Raw genomic sequence first — 18339 nt, forward strand, 5'->3', positions numbered from 1 at the left:
CAGGCTCTGTGAGGATTTATCAAGTTCAGCTAGTTTTGTGTAGACTGATGAGACTCTGGGAACAGTTCCATTTTTTAAAATGTTCACTTTTTGCTTTTAATCAAAGTTTTACACGTGCAATGTTTAGAGTACAACAGTGCTATGAGACTTGTTGGGGAAAAAGCAGTCTTGTGATTGCCTCCCTGATACACACACACACACACACACACACACACACACACGCACGCACACACTTTCCCTTCCCCAGACAACCACTTTGAAATCGTTTAACTGATCTTTTTGGTATTTAGTTCCACATCTCTAAATAACTTACTACTTCTTCATTTTTCCATTTTGGACATAACCAACTGAATTCAACTTAGCTCTTACATATATTCACAGACCCCAGTCCCAATTCCACCATAACCACACTTCCTATACATCCCCCACCTCGTTACCCCAAAATACTAATTTGTAATTTTGGTAGATCAATTTTCACTATTTACATTATGCACATGCACACGTGCTCACATACAACACACATTTTGACAACCAAGCCTTGTAGTATATCACGATTGTTTCTCTTTTCCTGTTCTGCTTTTTGATTTGCCCTAAGGTTTCTCACTAATTATTTATTATACCTCTAACTTATCCCCCAAAGTCTCCCACAACTGTAACCCTTATCTTGATAAGTTCAAACACATCAAGTATTCCATATTCTTGAGTCAATACCCCAGAGCTTTCTGACCTGCTACAATGCAGATCAATCAATGTCTAGAAAAGCGCTGTCCAAAAGAACTTTCTGCAATGATGGAAATGTTCTGTACCTACTCTGTTCAGTGTGGTAGCCACCAGCCATATGAGGCTATTGAACACTTAGAATGTGGCTAGAATGACTGAGAAATTTAATTTTTTATTTTATTTAACTTTAATTAATTTTCATCTCAATAGCCACATAAAACTAGTGGCTACCAATCTGGACAGAGCAGCTCCAGAACTATGACACAGCTGTGATTCTGGGATCTCTTTTCTCTCCTAGTTTCCTGATCTGTTACCTTTCTTTCTTGGTTTACTTCCTTATTTTAGTAGAGCATAAACTCTACTAGCTTCCTGAAAAGAGGTACATGAGAGGTCAATTTTTTTGGAATTGACTGTGTAGAAATCTCCTTTTACTCTCATACTTCACCCATAATTTGTACATAGAATTACACTGGAAATCACTTTCTCTCAGTATCTTAAAGGCATTGTTCCACTTCTGGAGTTCAGTGTTCTAGAGTTCAGTTTCATTTCAGAATGAAATCCAGTCATTCTGACTCTTGATCCTTTGCATAAATCCTTCTCTCACTCTCTGGAGGCTTACAAAGTCTTTTCTCTATCCTAAATGTTCTGAAATTTCACAGTAACCTTTCCCAGTATGTGTCTATCTTAAGTCATTGTGATGGATGCTCAGTGGGCCCTTTTAATCTGGAAATGCATATTCTATAGTTCTGAGAAATTTTCTTGAATTATTTCATTGATTTCTTCCCCTCCATTCCTCTGTTCTCTCCTTGTGAAACATCTATTATTCAGAACGTTCCTCTAATTTTATCTTTTCTTTCCTATTTTCTATCATTTAGGGTTTGTTTTTTGTGGTTGTTGTGGCTCTCCCTCCTGATCAATTTCCTCAATTTTATCTTCTTTATATTTAATTTTTAATTTCCAAGAACACTACGGACATACATCTTGTTCTCATTTCATGAATGTTACGACTACTCTTATCTTCCAAAAATACTAAGAGATGAGTTGTTATGTTTTGTTTTTGCATTGTCTGTCTCCTCCAAATTGCTTTTATTCTTTTTTGTTTTGATCTCCATCTTTCACATCAGTGGCTGTCCCTTACTAAGCTATTTGTTCATAGTTAGGAATGACACACTAAAAAACCGACGCAATGCTCTGTGTGCATGGTGGGGATTGTTGACAATAAGCTTCACAGCAGGCTGATCTGACTGGGACCCTTCCCAGGGGAATCACTTACACTGCTATTTTTAGAATTTTTTTTCTCTTGGGCAAGTCAAATTCCTCAAATAAAACTTGTTTGCTCATGTAAGCATTAAATACGTTTGAAATACCATGTATTCACACATCTTTGGTAACATCTAAAATTTTCATCTTAAGTTTTATCAATAATTACAAAGGATTTAATTTCTAACATATTATTAACTTTAAAAAAATTTTTTTAAATAATTCTAGACTTACAGAAAAGTTGCAAAAATATACAAAGAGTTCCTGTATTCCTTTCACCCAGCTTCCCCTAATGTTAATATCTTTTTGTGTGTGTGTGAGGAAAATCAGCCCTGAGCTAACATCCATGCCAATCCTCCTCTTTTTGCTGAGGAAGACCGGCCCTGCGCTAACATCTATTGCCAGTTCTCCTTTTTTTTTTTTTTTTTTTCCCTTTTTCTCCCCAAAGCCCCAGTAGATAGTTGTATGTCATAGTCATATCCTTATAGTTGCTGTATGTGGGACACTGCCTCAGCATGGCCTGACAAGCGGTGCATCGGTGCACACCTGGGATCCAAACCCGGGCCACCAGTAGCAGAGCATGCGCACTTAACCACTAAGACATGGGGCCGGCCCCTAATGTTAATATCTTACACAGCCAAAGTACTAGTATCAAAACCAGGAAATCAACAGTGATAAAACACTATTAACTAAACTATAGACCTTACTCAAATTTCACCAGTTTTTCCACTAATGTCCTTTTCTTGTTCCAGAACCCAAACCAGGATTCCAGACAGCATTTGCTATCATGTCTCCTTATACTCTGCTCTTTGATAATTCCTCCATCTTTCCTTGTCTTGCATGATCTTCACACTTTTGGACACTACTGATCAGTTATTTTATAGAATAACCTTCAATTTGGCTTTGTCTAATGTGTTCTCATGATAAAATTGAAGTTATGCATTTTGGGCAAAAATACCACAGAAACGATACTATGCCTTTCTTAGTACATCACAGACCAGGGGTGCATGATACTCATATGTCTTATTCCTGTGATGTTAACCATGATCTGTTAGTTAACATGGTGTCTGCCAGGATTTCTATGTTAATTTACTATCTTTCCTTTTTCAATTAACAAACAATACTGATTAAAGAAAAACAAAAACCATTACATCACTCTTTTAAATGTATCAAATGGACCCTAAAAATTATTATCAATTTGATAACTGTCATCAACCACTGAACAAACTTTACTACTGAACTAACCATTTCCTAACACTCAAATATTTTACAGTGTTCCTTTTTCTCCCTGGACTTCTATTTCTATTACTATATTTATTCTACAGAATGTTATCCTGATGCAATATGTTTTTATACTTGGATCACATACTTATTGATTATGCAATTGTTCTTCTCTGGGAAAACATATCTGTGTATAAAGATAAATTTTTAAAACTTCTTTTGACCATAAGGTTCTAAGTATCAATCCAAAAGAAATTCTGAACTATCATTATAATTAATATTAGTACATGACTGATCAAAATGCAGGTATATTATACATTTTAAAAAGTAATTATCAGGCAAAAAATAAAATTTTAATGAAAATATATCTCTTAATGAAATAGATACAGCTTACCTTTTTTTTCGGTTTCTGAGTCCATGAATGAATATTACTTACTACCAGAATGAGACAAGGTTCAGCAGTAATCCTATTTCTGTTTTTCATCTTTATAGATAAGAGTGCTTAATAACCATAACAGGACCAGAAAATCCTTTGTTACAATGATTTTACTCAATTCTGTGAGCTCCCTTAGAGTTGTGTGCCCGATATCACACAACGATCTACTGTAAAAAACTATTTTAATAATCCCACATCTACCTAACCCAAAAAACAAACTATAAGTCCCCCACAGTGATCTCTTTATTTCAGCAAAAAGGAATTTATATAGTTTCTTGAATTTCATTGTACTGTAATAGGATTTTACCTCATAAACAGTCTCTTTTCATGTATCAACGCTATTTTTATGTCCCAACTAATATCCCCATATTCTGATCTGCTATTTAATTAAAAGATCATAAATAGAGGCCGGCCCCACGGCATAGCAGTTAAGTGCGCGCACTCCGCTGCTGACGGCCCGGGTTCGGATCTCGGGCGCACACCGATGCACCGCTTGTCAAGCCATGCTGTGGCGGCGTCCCATTTAAAGTAGAGGAAGATGGGCATGGATGTTAGCTCAGGGCCAGTCTTCCTCAGCAAAAAGAGGAAGATTGGCATGGATGTTAGCTCAAGGCTGATCTTCCTCACAAAAAAAAAAAAAATTTTTAATTTAAAAAAATAAAAGATCATAAATAATAAGTGATATAAAGGCTTTCACTCAACTACAGATTTGTTTAATAAAGATTTTATCTTCTTGTTACTGGTAGTTTTTTTCCTGATATGTATATTAGGAATACTTCTATCACAAAGTGTTTTAGTATTTGTTTTGGACAATTTTTCCAAAATATTTTATGTTTGGGTTTCCTTTGCAGAAAAAATACTTCCAGACTGAATTAAATGGTTATTGATTCAAAGGCTAGTGTAAGCACACCTAATTCCATTGTTATCTGGTAGACGAGAGCCAGAGCTTAAAGTGGGAAAGAACTAAACTAAATAGTGAGGATGTAAGGCAATTAGTGGAGAAGTCTGGAAAGTGCTAAAAGTGGCTGACAGGGCCGGCCCTGTGGCTTAGCGGTTAAGTGCTCGAGCTCCGCTACCGGCAGCCCGGGTTCGGATCCCGGGCGCGCACCGACGCACTGTTTCTCCGGCCATGCTGAGGCCGAGTCTTGCATACAGCAACTAGAATGATGTGCAACTATGATGTACAACTATCTACTGGAGCTTTGGGGGAAAAAAAGGAGAAGGACTGGCAATAGATGTTAGCTCAGAGCCGGTCTTTCAGGGCAAAAAAGAAGAGGATTAGCATGGATGTTAGCTCAGGGCTGATCTTCCTCACAAAAAAAAAAAAAGTGGCTGACAAGCGGCACTTGGAAGCTTGAGGATATAAAATTGAGTTAACTACTAGAAGAAGCAAAAATAGAGGCCAGGTCCCAGAGGAGAGGAGGAGCCCCAAACACACATATAATGAAGAGGAGCACACTCCTGGAGTACTACAAGGGGAATGCTGTGCCCGATAACTGTGTGTCTTTCATCTCTAGCAAGCTCTAACCAAAACAGCATCAACTAGTATGTGCTCCAATGTCTATGAGCGAGGTTCAGGCAGGAGACTCCCCTGGAGCCAGTGTGAGAAGCAGAAAGCCTCCAGTTCCCACAGGAATTATTTTGTATAAAATAAAGCATAAACTAACTAAACCACACTCCAGTCCCAAACTTAAAACATTTTAAAATCAACAAAGTGATGCCTTTTACGCAATGCGGCACTAAGCTTCCTTTAACAAACAGTTTTCTGCCCTGTATAATGACAGCTTTCTGGAGTTACATAAATTATTGGTTCTATTTCAAACTTATACGAGAATAAAATAGCACATTAAAGGAGAACCAAAGTATTTACTCAACAGCAAAAGCATTTTAAACTATAGAGCACACAGCTTTTTATTCTTGAGAAAAAGTGGCCTTCCCCTTTTATTGACTTTATGCACTAATTCTCCCCAGGTGTGTGCTAATTATGTGATCAAGGTATCAGTCACAACTGTGCTTCAAATCAGCAGTGAATCTGGGATGATCTTTAGATTGCATCTGACCAGAAGAGCTAAATTTCGAAGGTTTGAAATGTAAAAAAGACAGAAAAATAACGTGAGTGTTCTCTGGGAAAGGTCTTCTGGTCAAGGCACAGACCAAGGCTGACTCTGCTATGTGGTAGTTCAAGGTGTGGGGTGTACGTGCACATAGGGAAGCAGCTTAGACCCTTCTGTCTCTAGGAGCTCTGGGTTGCTGAATGAACAGGAAAACAGGTAAAGCAAGGGAAGCTCACACTCTTTCAGGAAGAGGGTACAGTTGGGTCTTAGGATCAGGAATCCAAACTTGAGAGGATTAACTTTTGCAGAGCTGTTTGGATTCTCTAAACATATTCAAGTACTTTGTTCTTTGTAATTAGCAAAGCTAATTAATATGGCAGGCTGATTCTAGGCAGAAAAAGACTGTGCAAGGTAGACAGGGGTTTTAAAAGGAGCCAGTAATAGTGAGAGCAGCAGGAATACAACCTTTAAATAAAGGGAGGAAGAGGGAGGGAGAGAAGACAGACAAATCTGAGGCTCAATGTACAACTCTCTCTTCACATATGTGGAGAAATCTTCCTCTCTGTCAAATATTTACTTTTGTTTTTTTCAAAAGACTTTCCTAACAATCCTCACTTATACAGAATGGTAATATCAAAGTACTTCCAAGAAACACTAAGTAAAATCACCTCAATTTGCATTCTAGAGATTAATTTTAAAGGGATATTGATACAGTTGGGGTCTAAAAAGGTTTCCATAACATATTGTTTAAATAACTTTTAAAGACTCACCTGTAGGCTTAACTGAATAAAACCCAATGGCCTCTCCTTTCTTCCACAGAATCTTAGCATAATCAGTACTGTTATGACACAGGAATGGGATCTCATTTCTCTCCATTTCCTGTTTTCTATAAATAATTCGATTCAGAACATACAGAACCACTCTCTCCCCAAGAGTTCTCACCTACAAAGAGAGTCAGACACCAGGCACAACGGTTATAATATGCACCAATTCAGAGATGCTCCCTGCCTCCATTCCTCATGCTGGCACTCAAAGCACTTTGAAGACACTCAAAATGATTCGTAAAACATTTTATCATCAGAGAGACGAGACTAATCATTCATACCAAATCAATCCATTCCTACAGACACATATTATGCGTGCAATACTGCCTCTCAGCAAAATTCTAAAACAGGCAAAACGGGTTTCCAATGCAGGATCCCCAGCACCTCCTCTTTAGCCCTCAGTGTTTTCTTTCCGCTTCCAGCTGCCCAGATCCAGGGACTCAACACCCTAAGTGCTGCCCCTACTGCCGCTACTGCTTCAACTCTTTCACCCCATTCCAGCCTAAATATAAAACAAAAAGATAAAGAAAAAAAGGGAAAAAAGCCTCATGTTATCCCCTGAAGACTTTAAGAACAATGACCTCATTTGATGAGCAAAGCCATAATTATGCTCTTGGGAAAGGAATCTGTCTCATCTTCTCCAGGTGTATGTTCATTTAACTGTAGTGTCTTTGTTGTCTGACTATAAGGCATACTCACCTCCCCCGCTCCCCTTTCCTCTGCCAGGCCAGATGAGCTATGACAGTGGCCCCAGGGAAGTCTCGGGAAAACACACTTGGGGCAATCACAGAGTGGAGACCGAGACTCACAGGGCTACACGGCCACAGGGGCCCCTCACCAACTCTGAGATCAAACACCGAGGTTTTCCCCATAGGCATCTTTCACTGCTAAAAATAAGACTTCTATCCATAACGTCTACTTTCCCCCAAGTCTCCTTAAAGAGAAACATGAGTGCCCTCAATTAGGTAAGTGGAGAGAAAGAGCACTAACCACACACACACTCCTCTCAAAAACATCCCTGGCAGGGGATCTCAATACCAAAGGACACATGCATGACACAGCTCACCTGCTGATAAGGCAACCCATTCCTTCCTCTGACCAGCATAAAACTTCCTCATGCTGAGCTGAAATCTGTTTCCCAAAGACTATACTTTGATAATCTGGAGCCACACAGCCTACAAATATTTGAAGACAGCCATGATGTTCCCCTAAATTTCATACCAAAGCTAAACAAGTGAAGGAAAAGACGACTCTAATGCAGTTTTGGATACTCTTACCATTCTATCCTCTCCCTTGAAATGCTCCAGATCCCTAACATCTCTCTTCATGCTGGCCAGGCAGGTATGACAGATACAAACCCTGAAGATACTGCTAAGACAACGGGCTTTTCTGTATGAACTGAAGGGTTTTTATTAGCTCTTTGCTGACCTTGACTTTACTTCTAATTTACTAAAGTCCAGTCTTTTTCACATGGGCTGCTGTCTCAGTTTGGTCTTCATGGCGCACATGTGCAGTTAGGTTTTTGAACCTGTGGATACTACTCTGCATTTATCCCTATTTATTTTCATCATGGCAGATCCTTCTCTTTGTTTCTTAATTCTGCCTTTCAGATTAGTTCTCCCATTCAGCACTGTGGCATGCAGAATTGATAAGCATGCCCTCTGTGTCTTCCTCTAAGTAACTGACAAAAAAGGTGACCAGGACAGAAAAAAGGACAAAGTTTTGCAGAGTGCTATCAAGGACCTCCCTTCCACTCCACTGTTGAGAACACCCAACAGACCACCCGAAATGGCCCCACTGATCAGCAGGTTTCCCCATCAGTCTCTCCTAGAGACAGAGAACCCAAGCAACCACACAGCGAGAACCAGCTATCTCCTGACCCAACAAGAAAATTAGAAGCTGCGTTATACGGGTAACTACAGCTCCACTAACACACGGGTCTTCATTCTTCCTCACCCAATTCTCACAGACTTTTAGAACCACACAAAATTGAGGAAGCTCAATCTGAGCGCCAGTTTCATCTTAACAATGAAACTCTAAGGGTTTAACGTAACCTGGTTATACTAAAATGGAGAAGACCTCAATAACTTCAAAAACTATCACTGTTTATGGGAAACATATTGTGAAATGGTCTCATAAGAAACACTTCTAAAAGTTGAGGATCTTGTTACCTGCTTAAGCCCCTCTCTAGAAGGGACAGATGTTTTCACAATATCATCAATAGCCCACCACTGATCAGCAAGGTAAAGTGCCACAGCTAAAACAGAATAAACGAGTATTAACATTTAAGTCTTAAAGTATACAATATTACTATTTGTTAAAGCTAATATAGATACCCTTAAATATACCCATACTTTATAGACAATGTGGCCCCATTTATACCCATCTTTATTTTGTTTTATTTCACTTATTAAACATTTGATTATAAGCAACTGATAACTACATTTTCCTAAATTTACAGTTTGAAACAAGTTCTCTTTGTGAAAATTTCTTCATGTGGCTACCTTTTACTAAATTTCTGTTTGGAGAAAATTTCCTCTATTTACAAAGATTAAGCAAAAAAGAGACCTGTGAGTGAGTCCTCAGGTGCAAAAAGAGCAAGAACTTTCTGGGTCTGGTCTCCACCATAAAGAGGTACAAAGCCTACATTTGACAGGCTAATAGGAATCTGAAATGACAATTGATTAAAAATTAGTGAAGAGTCTGTTAAGAAAATATAGGACAAAAACACTACGCTTCTACCAAAATATTAAACTTTCCCTACATTAATGCGAACTATATAACTTCATTTCACAGAAGATATTTCTAGTCTCAAAAAAAAAAAGAGTAAAACAAACAGACTTTCCTTTTGCAGTTGAGGAAAAAATGAAAGTTTATTTCAATAAATACTACTGTGCTCTAGCCAAACATCCGAATAAAAACATGATATGGTCCATAAGTCATCAAAAAACAACTATAGTTACTAATTTGTTATTTAGACTACTTGAGCAGGGAAAAAGTCCATTTTCTAGTAAAAGACACCAGATAAGTAAATTTATCTTTCCAGCAAAATACATACAATACTTTAAAATTTTTCTGCCTTCATTAATCCATCACTAATTCCCCATTTACAGACAATATTACACTTCAGAGAATTATAAAATATTGGTACTGGAGGAGACTTTGAATTAGAATCCATTAAATTAAGATCATTTTCCAGAAGAAAAATCTGAGGCCTAGAGAGGTTAGAGAAGTTGCCTCCCATCAAGTTCACAGTGGAATTCTAATGATGCCAAGTCTAACGATCTTTCTATCACAATATATCATGGCTTACTAATTAGAAATTTTTATTTTAATATTTTAGAAAAAGGAAGATTTGTGACACAAAAATATGTACTTTAGTGTTTTGCTTATTTATTAAAAAAATTTCGAAAATCACAAATTCCAAACCTAATGTAAATTTAATTGAGGTAACTCAAATATGGTAACCAGTCTTGCAAAACTGGTAAACTACTTACATATAATTTTAAAAGCACAACACAATTATTAAGCAATAACCTGTAGTCTTTTTTAACACTTGACTGTGCTGCTGTACTAACCAATCAATATTTATCCATTTTACTACTCTTCTGATAAAAATTTCAAAAGTGATTAGTTAACACTTTGATAAAAAAATAAAAGGATATTGATCTCACGTATAAAATCAACTGAAAAGATTGATAAAAATCACTGCAGAATGCCTTACCGTAATATTGAGAAGAGAAAAACACTCAGGATTTTCAGGGTCCCCACACCTTAGATCTGACATGTAATCCTCAGCAGAATTTTCCAGTTCCTCGTGACTGCAATTATCCAGCATATCCACAGGGAATGCCATCCTCTTTAACAAACAACATGGGACAAGGTGTTTCAGAATATGAAATTCTATCTTCCTGTACTCATATAAAAAACTTTTTATTGTAATATTGAAGCATTCTATTGTAAGGAGACTTCTTTTTCACTATGCCAAGGCAGACTACAATTTGAGCCTGCCGATTTAACAATGTATGTGAAAAAGAAAACTTGTAAACATTATTCATTTGTATTAAAAATAAGCAATGAAATAGGAATTAATGGATAATTCCTTAAATGATAAATATATTTATATAAGTATAAGATATACATATTCACACATAAACACATATACATATAAATATATCCTCATATACCTGTCAACATAAAAGTCACTGTAAAAGGACACAAGGGAACCTTCTGGAACGACAGAAACATTCTACAACTGGATTGTGGTGACAGCTGCACAACTCCATAAATTTACTAAAAAAATCATCGACTTATACAGTTGCAATGTGTAACGGTTATGGCATGCAAATTATAGCTCTCATATATAGCTGTTAAAAAAAAAAAAAAAGCCAGCACCTTAATGGGGAAACACTAAAGACTTTCCCACTAAAGTCAAGAAAAATAAGGACTCCACTACTATATACCATTATATAGGCACTTGCCAATGCAATCAGACACGAGAAAGCAATTAGAGGCATAATAATTGGGGATGGGTGCAGGGGTTGGGGGGGACTATCTCTACCTCAATTTGCAAATAATGTATTTAACTGCAAAACCTGAGAATCAATGGAAAAACTATTGCAGACAATAAGAAAATGAAGTAAAATAGCAGGATATAAAATTGCATACAGAAATCAAGCCCTCATATAAACAATAACAATCAGTAAGAAGAAATAATGAATGGGAAAAATGAAGTAAAAATAGAAAAGAAGACCCCACTTACAACAGCAAAAAATAAAAATAGGCTTAAATTTAACAACAACAATAAACAATACAAAATCTATATAAGGAAAACTATAAAACATTCCCAAAAGCAGCAAAGTGAACAACAGGAAAGACAAACTATGTTCTTGGAAAGCAAGATTCAACATCATAAAGGTAGCAGCTCTCCCTAAAATAATCTACTAATTTAATGCAATCCTAATGAAAATACCTTTAGGGTTTTATTTTTTCCTGAAGCAAGACAAGCTGATTATAAAGTTAATTTGAAAGAATAAATAAGCAAGAATAGCTAGAAAAATCCTGAAAAGGCAGAGCAATGACTGGAGAAAGGTGCGCCCTGTCAGATATTCAAACGTGTTACAAAATTTCTATAATTAAAACAATGTGATACAGGCATATGGACAGATCAATGGAACAAGACACAGAAATAGACCCTAATGCCTATGGAAACTGAGTATATGATTAAGGAGCTGTCTCAATCAGTGAGGGCAAAAAGGACTTTTTAATAGGTAGTATTGTTTCACTGGTCAGTCTTACAGTATGTTTAAACATTAGTGTTGCCCATTTCTGAACTGCTTGTATCTGAAATCATACAGTATGTTCTCTATTGTGTCAACTCTTTTCACTCAACATAATTTCTGTGAGAAACATACATGTTGCTGCATCTATCAGTTAATCTGTTCCTTTTTATTGCTGTGTAGCATTCCACCATACACAAATTCAGTTTATTTACCCATTCTACTGCTGATGGGCATTTGGGCTGCTACGGGCATTCCTACATGAGTGTTTTGGTGGATACATGCACTCATTTGTGTAAGGTCTGTATACCCACATTAATCAATCTTGCTAAAAGTAAGACAAGCAGATATATGCATCCTGATATGATGCAACAAGAAAAGATTCAGACCCAAATCTACAAGCCATTAGACAAACGTGAAATGACGCCTCAAGTATGCAGCCAGCCAAATTTAGCATAACTCAGTTTCTTCAATAAATACATGTCATGGAGTTTAAAGAAAAGAGTGGAAACTAATGTTAATTAAAAGAAACTTAAGAGACATATCAGTCAGATGCATTGTGGAGAGGATCCTGATTTGTGTACTCTTGAAAATTTCCATGACAAAAAGTTAAACAAAAAATAAACGTACGATCCATGTCAAATACTGAGCTACCAGTTCTTAAAGGAGGTATAAATAAAGTTAGTATAGATTATCTTGTTTTACAAGTCCCCTATTTCAGAAATACCATATGATCCAGCTATCCCACTACTGGATATTTATCCAAAGAACATGAAATCAACAATACAAAGAGGCTTATGGGGCCAGCCCCGTGGCTTAGCGGTTAAGTGCGTGCGCTCCAATGCAGGCGGCCCAGGTTCGGATCCCGGGCGCGCACAGACGCACTGCTTCTCCGGCCATACTGAGGCCGCGTCCCACATACAGCAACTAGAAGAATGTGCAACTATGACATACAACTATCTACTGGGGCTTTGGGGGAAAAATAAATAAATAAATAAAATTATTAAAAAAAAAAAAAAAAAAAGAGGCTTATGTACCACTATGTTCACTGCCGCATTATTCACAACAGCCAAGATGCGGAAGTAACTCAAGTGCCCATCAACTTACGATTAGATAAAGAAGATGTGGTATATATATATAAAATGGAATACTATTCAGCCATTTAAAAAGACAAAATCGGGGCCGGCCCGTGGCTTAGCGGTTAAGTGTGCGCACTCCGCTACAGGCGGCCCGGGGTTCAGATCCCGGGCGCGCACCAACACACCGCTTCTCCGGCCATGCTGAGGCCGCATCCCACATACAGCAACTAGAAGGAAGTGCAGCTATGACATACAACTATCTACTGGGGCTTTGGCAAGGGGCAGGGAAGGAGGAGGATTGGCAATAGATGTTAGCTCAGAGCCGGTCTTCCTCAGCAAAAAGAGGAGGCTTAGCACAGATGTTAGCTCAGGGCTGATCTTCCCCACAAAGAAAAAAAAAAGGACAAAAAGACAAAATCATCCCATTTGCAACAACATGGATGGACCTTGAGGATACTATGTTAAGCGAAATAAGACAGACAGAGAAAGACAAACACTGTATGATTTCACTCATATGCCGAAGATAAACAAACACAGGGATCAAGAAAACAGATTAGTGGTTACCAGAGGGGAAGGGGGTGGGGGGTTGGGCGAAAGGGGTAATGGGGCACATATGTATGGTGATGGATAAAAATTAGACTACTGGTGGTGAGCACAATGCAGTCTATACAGAAACTGATAAATAATAATGTCCACCCAAAATTACACAATGTTATAAACCATTATGACCTCAATAAAATAATCTTTTAAAAAGTTCCCTATTTCACACTTACCCAAAATAAAAACTGTAGAGCCCAACTGCTATATTTGTCAATAACCTCTTCAATTTTGATTTAAAAAAACTTCATAAAGGGAAAGACAGAAGAAAATCAACTGAGAAAATAAAAGTTACTTTTCTCTGAAGTGACCTTAAAATCCATTTTATCACAACAAAAGTATTAGTAGGCAAGGAACTGAAAATCTAATGGAAATATGAGATAAACACATAAAAGACAGGACAGGCATATACAGTAACAGTGATATATAGTTAAATATATTTTTCTGAATTTTGAAGATAAGATGATAATGAGAGGAACTTACTTTTACCATAATCTGAAAACCTTGGTCCTATGGCCTTTAAAACTTGGTTTTCATATGACTGGGAACCTAATTTTATAGAATTATGTATATATATATATATTTTTTTTAATCAAAACCTAGAAATAGAACACAAATTCAGCCCATCTGTTAGTAAATGTAAATGTCTAAATAAAAGGAGAAGGCAAGAAAAATTTGTGAAACTATTTTTTTGTGTGTATGTGTGTGAGGAAGATCAGCCCTGAGCTAACATCCATGCTAATCCTCCTCTTTTTGCTGAGGAAGACCGGCTCTGAGCTAACATCTATTGCCAATCCTCCTCCTTTTTTTTCCCCAAAGCCCCAGTAGCTAGTTGTTATGTCGTAGTTGCACATCCTTCTAGTTGCTGTATGTGGGACGCGGCCTCAGCATGGCCAGAGAAGAGGTGCGTCGGCGTGCGCCCAGGATCCCAACCCGGGCCGCCAATAGCGGAGCGCGTGCACTTAACCGCTAAGCCACAGGGCCTGCCCTGTGAAACTATTTATGAAAGCAATGCCACAGGATTTCCAGCCAAGTTACAAAAAGGAGAAGGAAAAAAAACTATGAATTTCAAGCGAGATCAACCAGGAGCTTATGTAAATAAAATGTTACAGTTAGAAAAGGATCATAAAATAAAACAGAAGCTCTATTGTTAAGGAAGCTTATTTGTTAATTTGGGCTAATCTTTGTATCTCTATCAAAGTCAGTATGTAAAAGCAAACTAAGGAAATACAACCTTATGATTTATAGTCAGATCTAAAACTTAATCTAATGAAGATTGAAATTTTATATAAAACTAAAAACACAAAACAAATGGTCAATAGTGGATGAAAGAAGCATAATTAGGACACTAGCTAAGAGAATATAACTTTTTCCTCTCTTATAGCCACGATCTCAGCCTTGTATCCAAGTAAAACATTAAGAGACATTTAATATACCATACCATTGACCAGGTGAAGATCAAGAAGAATTAATATCATAGTGTTCCCCTTAAATCAACTCAAAAGACTCTCTGGAAGGTCAGCTACCAAAACAAGGAACGAATGAAACACATTTAAAAATTTCATTTGCTAAGAGTAATAAACATGATCTAAAGGACGAAATGTAAACTAATATTTGAAGACTGCTGCCACAAAGTTGGTCTACAAAAGCATAATTGACTACAATCACATAAAAATAATACAGCATTCTAGACAAGAATACAAAATGGACATTTAAGGAAAAAGAGTCTGACAGAACAGCAATTTAAGGGTGATTTTCTTTCTTTTTCATCTACTGTTGCTATGATATTATGGTTCTGAAAAGATTTTCAATGCTAATGTCATGTTTAAAACGCATTTTCTTTTTTTTAGTTTTATTATTGAAAAGAAGAAAATTCTAGCAAACTGGGTCATCTGAATAAAGAACCCAACGGCATAGCCCAGAACCAGAGAATTGAGGGTAGTAAGTGGTCTTAGAGGTCTCAGTGTCTTACTTAACATGCTTTAGCTAAGAGTCATGTGCAGGCCACCCTGTGGGGCCACGGCAGGGTGAGCTGGAACACAGGCCCAGGGTGCCTAAGCAACTCCTCTTTCCTCTCTCCTGGCGTTGCCCCAACTTCAATAATCTGCATACTGCCATCAACATTTTTTCCAGTATGTCAAGTGCCTATATCACTATTTAACTAACATTTTTCTCAATTCACTTTTTAAAAAATACATACACACCTCTCATCCCATTTCCTCCCCTCCCCTTTTTTAATTTGGTAAAATACACAAATAAAATTTACCATTTTAACCATTTCTACAACTACAATTCAGTGCCAGTAAGTACATTCACACTGTTGCCATTACCACTCTCCATTTCCAGAACTTTTCATCATCCCAAATAGAAACTACGTACCCATTAAACAATAATTGCCATTCTTTCTTCCCCCCAGCCCCTGGTAACCACCATTCTACTTTCTGTGTCTAAGAATTTCCCTATTCTAGGAACCTCATAAGTGGATCATATCATAATCGTCCTTTTGCATCTGGCTTATTTCACGAAGTATAATGGTTTCAACGTTCATCCATGTTATAGCATGTATCAGAATCTCAACTTACATTTGTTTGTTTGTTTGTTTTGGTGAGGAAGATTGGCCCTGAACTAAAATCTGTTGCCAATCTTCCTCTTTTTGCTTGAGAAAGACTGTCCCTGAGCTAGCATCTGTGCCAATCTTCTATTTTGTATGTGGGATGCCACCACAGCATGGCTTGATGAACAGTGCTTAGGTCTATGCCAGGGGTCCGAACCTTCGAACCCCGGGCCACTGAAGCGGAGCACGTAAACTTAACCACTACATCACCGGGCTGGCCCCTCAACTTACTTTTTGGGAAACATTTTACTATAAAACCTAAACTATAAAACCTGTGAAACCACAAATTTGTCCTATCAGATTATACATTTTCCTAATCAGCTTAAAATTTCTATCATAATTTAAATGTTCACCTGAATACCAACTAAAACCTCTCCTAAATCACCAGTAGTATGTCAGTACTTTAGAAGACACTGCCCTACACATATGGGATTGCTTACCCTAAGACATACCACTACAGATCAAAGGCAGGTAGAACATGACTAAATTTAAGATGTAAAAATAGAAATTCATTATCCTTCATTCTGAAACCTTTTTAGATTGAAGTTTTTAAACAGAAGAATAATCGCTTCTGGACTTATTATTAGTCAAAGATTATTCTTTTTTATACATACAAAATGAAAGAATCCTGTTTTCCAAAGTCCAACAATTTATATACTCATAAATTTGCATAAAGAGCATTACTGGGGGGGGCAAACTTCACTTACAAGTTGTGACTTCTGAATACAGTCTAAAAACAACTACAGCATCATAGTTTTTAATATGAAAAAAATTAGGAAATATTTCCCTAATTGCAGAGGCCCAGACACATACATACCCCTTCTAAAATATTTTTGTGTTTGCAAATCCATCCTTAAATCCATTATTTTTATTACTAGTAACTCTCAATGCTCAGGGTTTTTTTGTTTTTTGTTTTTTTTTTTGTGAGGAAGATCAGCCCTGAGCTAACATCCATGCTAATCCCCCGCTTTTTGCTGAGGGAGACCGGCTCTGAGCTAACGTCTATTGCCAATCTTCCTCCTTTTTTTCCCCCCAAAGCCCCAATAGATAGTTGTATGTCATAGTTGCACATCCTTCTAGTTGCTGTATGTGGGACGCGGCCTCAGCGTGGCCGGAGAAGCGGTGCATCGGTGCGCGCCCGGGATTCAAACCCGGGCCACCAGTAGCAGAGTGCGCGCACTTAACTGCTAAGCCACGGGGCCGGCCCTCAATGCTCAGTTTCATTGCCTAAATAATCACCTATCAGTATTTAAAGGAAGATAAAAGCACTAGAAATTATTATAAATCAGTAATAGCAGCAGGTCACATTTATGGAGAAATGACAACACATCAGACTTTGAAGAGATTGTTGCATTTACTATATGAGGTACTTCTATCAGCTCCACTCTGTAGATGAAGAAACAGAGCTTTAGAGATTAAATGTCCTACCACTAGTGGGGCTAGAAGAATACGAATCCAGACAATCAAATATACCTTCCAGTATAAGTATTTCTACTCAATATACAAAACCAAATATGTCATGGTTAGACGAAATTTCTTTTTGCAAAACAGTGAAATATTTATCTTCTTATTAAATATTCTGTTCACATATTACACCAGAAAGAGCCCTGGAATTGGAATTCTATGACCTTGGTTCCTGGATCAGCTCTGCCACTAACTAGCCGAACCTCGACAAGTTCCTTACCTTCTTTAGGCTTCTGTGTTCTCATTGGTAACGTGATGCAACTGGACAGGACACTCCTAAGGACCTTTTCACCTCTAAATGTTTACAACTGTTTATTTAAAAAAATACTGGTTAACTTAAGACCGCATAAATTACTAGCCTTATGGTAGTTCAGCCCCAGTCTAGAGAGGCAAGAGAAGGGTGGTAATGTTCTGGAGAGAAATATAAGTCACTATGATAAACCGCTTGCTTCTCCCTCCCGTTTGTTGTTTTTCAGCTTCTGTTCTACGTTACATAACTGTAAAGCGGTCCGATAAACGTGTCAAGTACTTTATGCTCTTCCCATGAGATAAACCAAAAGGCCTAACTAGATTCTACATGAATGAGGAAGTTTAATGTTGCCTTAAGCAAACTAGCTCATCAAAAAATTTACGCAGAGTGGACAATGAAGTGTAAAAAGTGTCCAAATTAATTTATAAATTAAGCAAATGGTAAGCTCATTAATCCTGGCTAACCCTGTATAAAAACACAATACTCAGCTTCTGCAAGGCAAAGGAAACCAGGAACAAAACGAAAATGACAACCCACCAAC

General features: G+C 37.5%; 1 protein-coding gene across 7 annotated transcripts in view; it reads right to left on the reverse strand.

Annotated features, from left to right (window-relative positions):
• FAM169A (family with sequence similarity 169 member A) overlaps positions 1-18339 on the reverse strand; it is a 67282-nt gene that overhangs the window by 36881 nt on the left and 12062 nt on the right. For 4 of the 7 annotated variants that reach the window (XM_058563199.1, XM_058563413.1, XM_058563116.1 and 1 more), the window contains exons 2-5: positions 10240-10374; positions 9084-9183; positions 8687-8772; positions 6462-6633 (exon numbers count right to left, since the gene is read on the reverse strand). In XM_058563199.1, coding sequence (XP_058419182.1) covers positions 6462-6633; positions 8687-8772; positions 9084-9183; positions 10240-10371 — 490 coding nt within the window. In that variant the 5' untranslated portion in view covers positions 10372-10374. Of the gene's footprint in view, positions 1-6461; positions 6634-8686; positions 8773-9083; positions 9184-10239; positions 10375-11487; positions 11544-18339 lie in introns of those variants that run through there. The other 3 variants (XM_058563363.1, XM_058563448.1, XM_058563500.1) reach the window with 3 other exon arrangements.

The sequence above is a fragment of the Diceros bicornis genome, chromosome 1, assembly GCF_020826845.1.
Source record: "Diceros bicornis minor isolate mBicDic1 chromosome 1, mDicBic1.mat.cur, whole genome shotgun sequence".
Classification (NCBI taxonomy): Eukaryota; Metazoa; Chordata; class Mammalia; order Perissodactyla; family Rhinocerotidae; genus Diceros; species Diceros bicornis.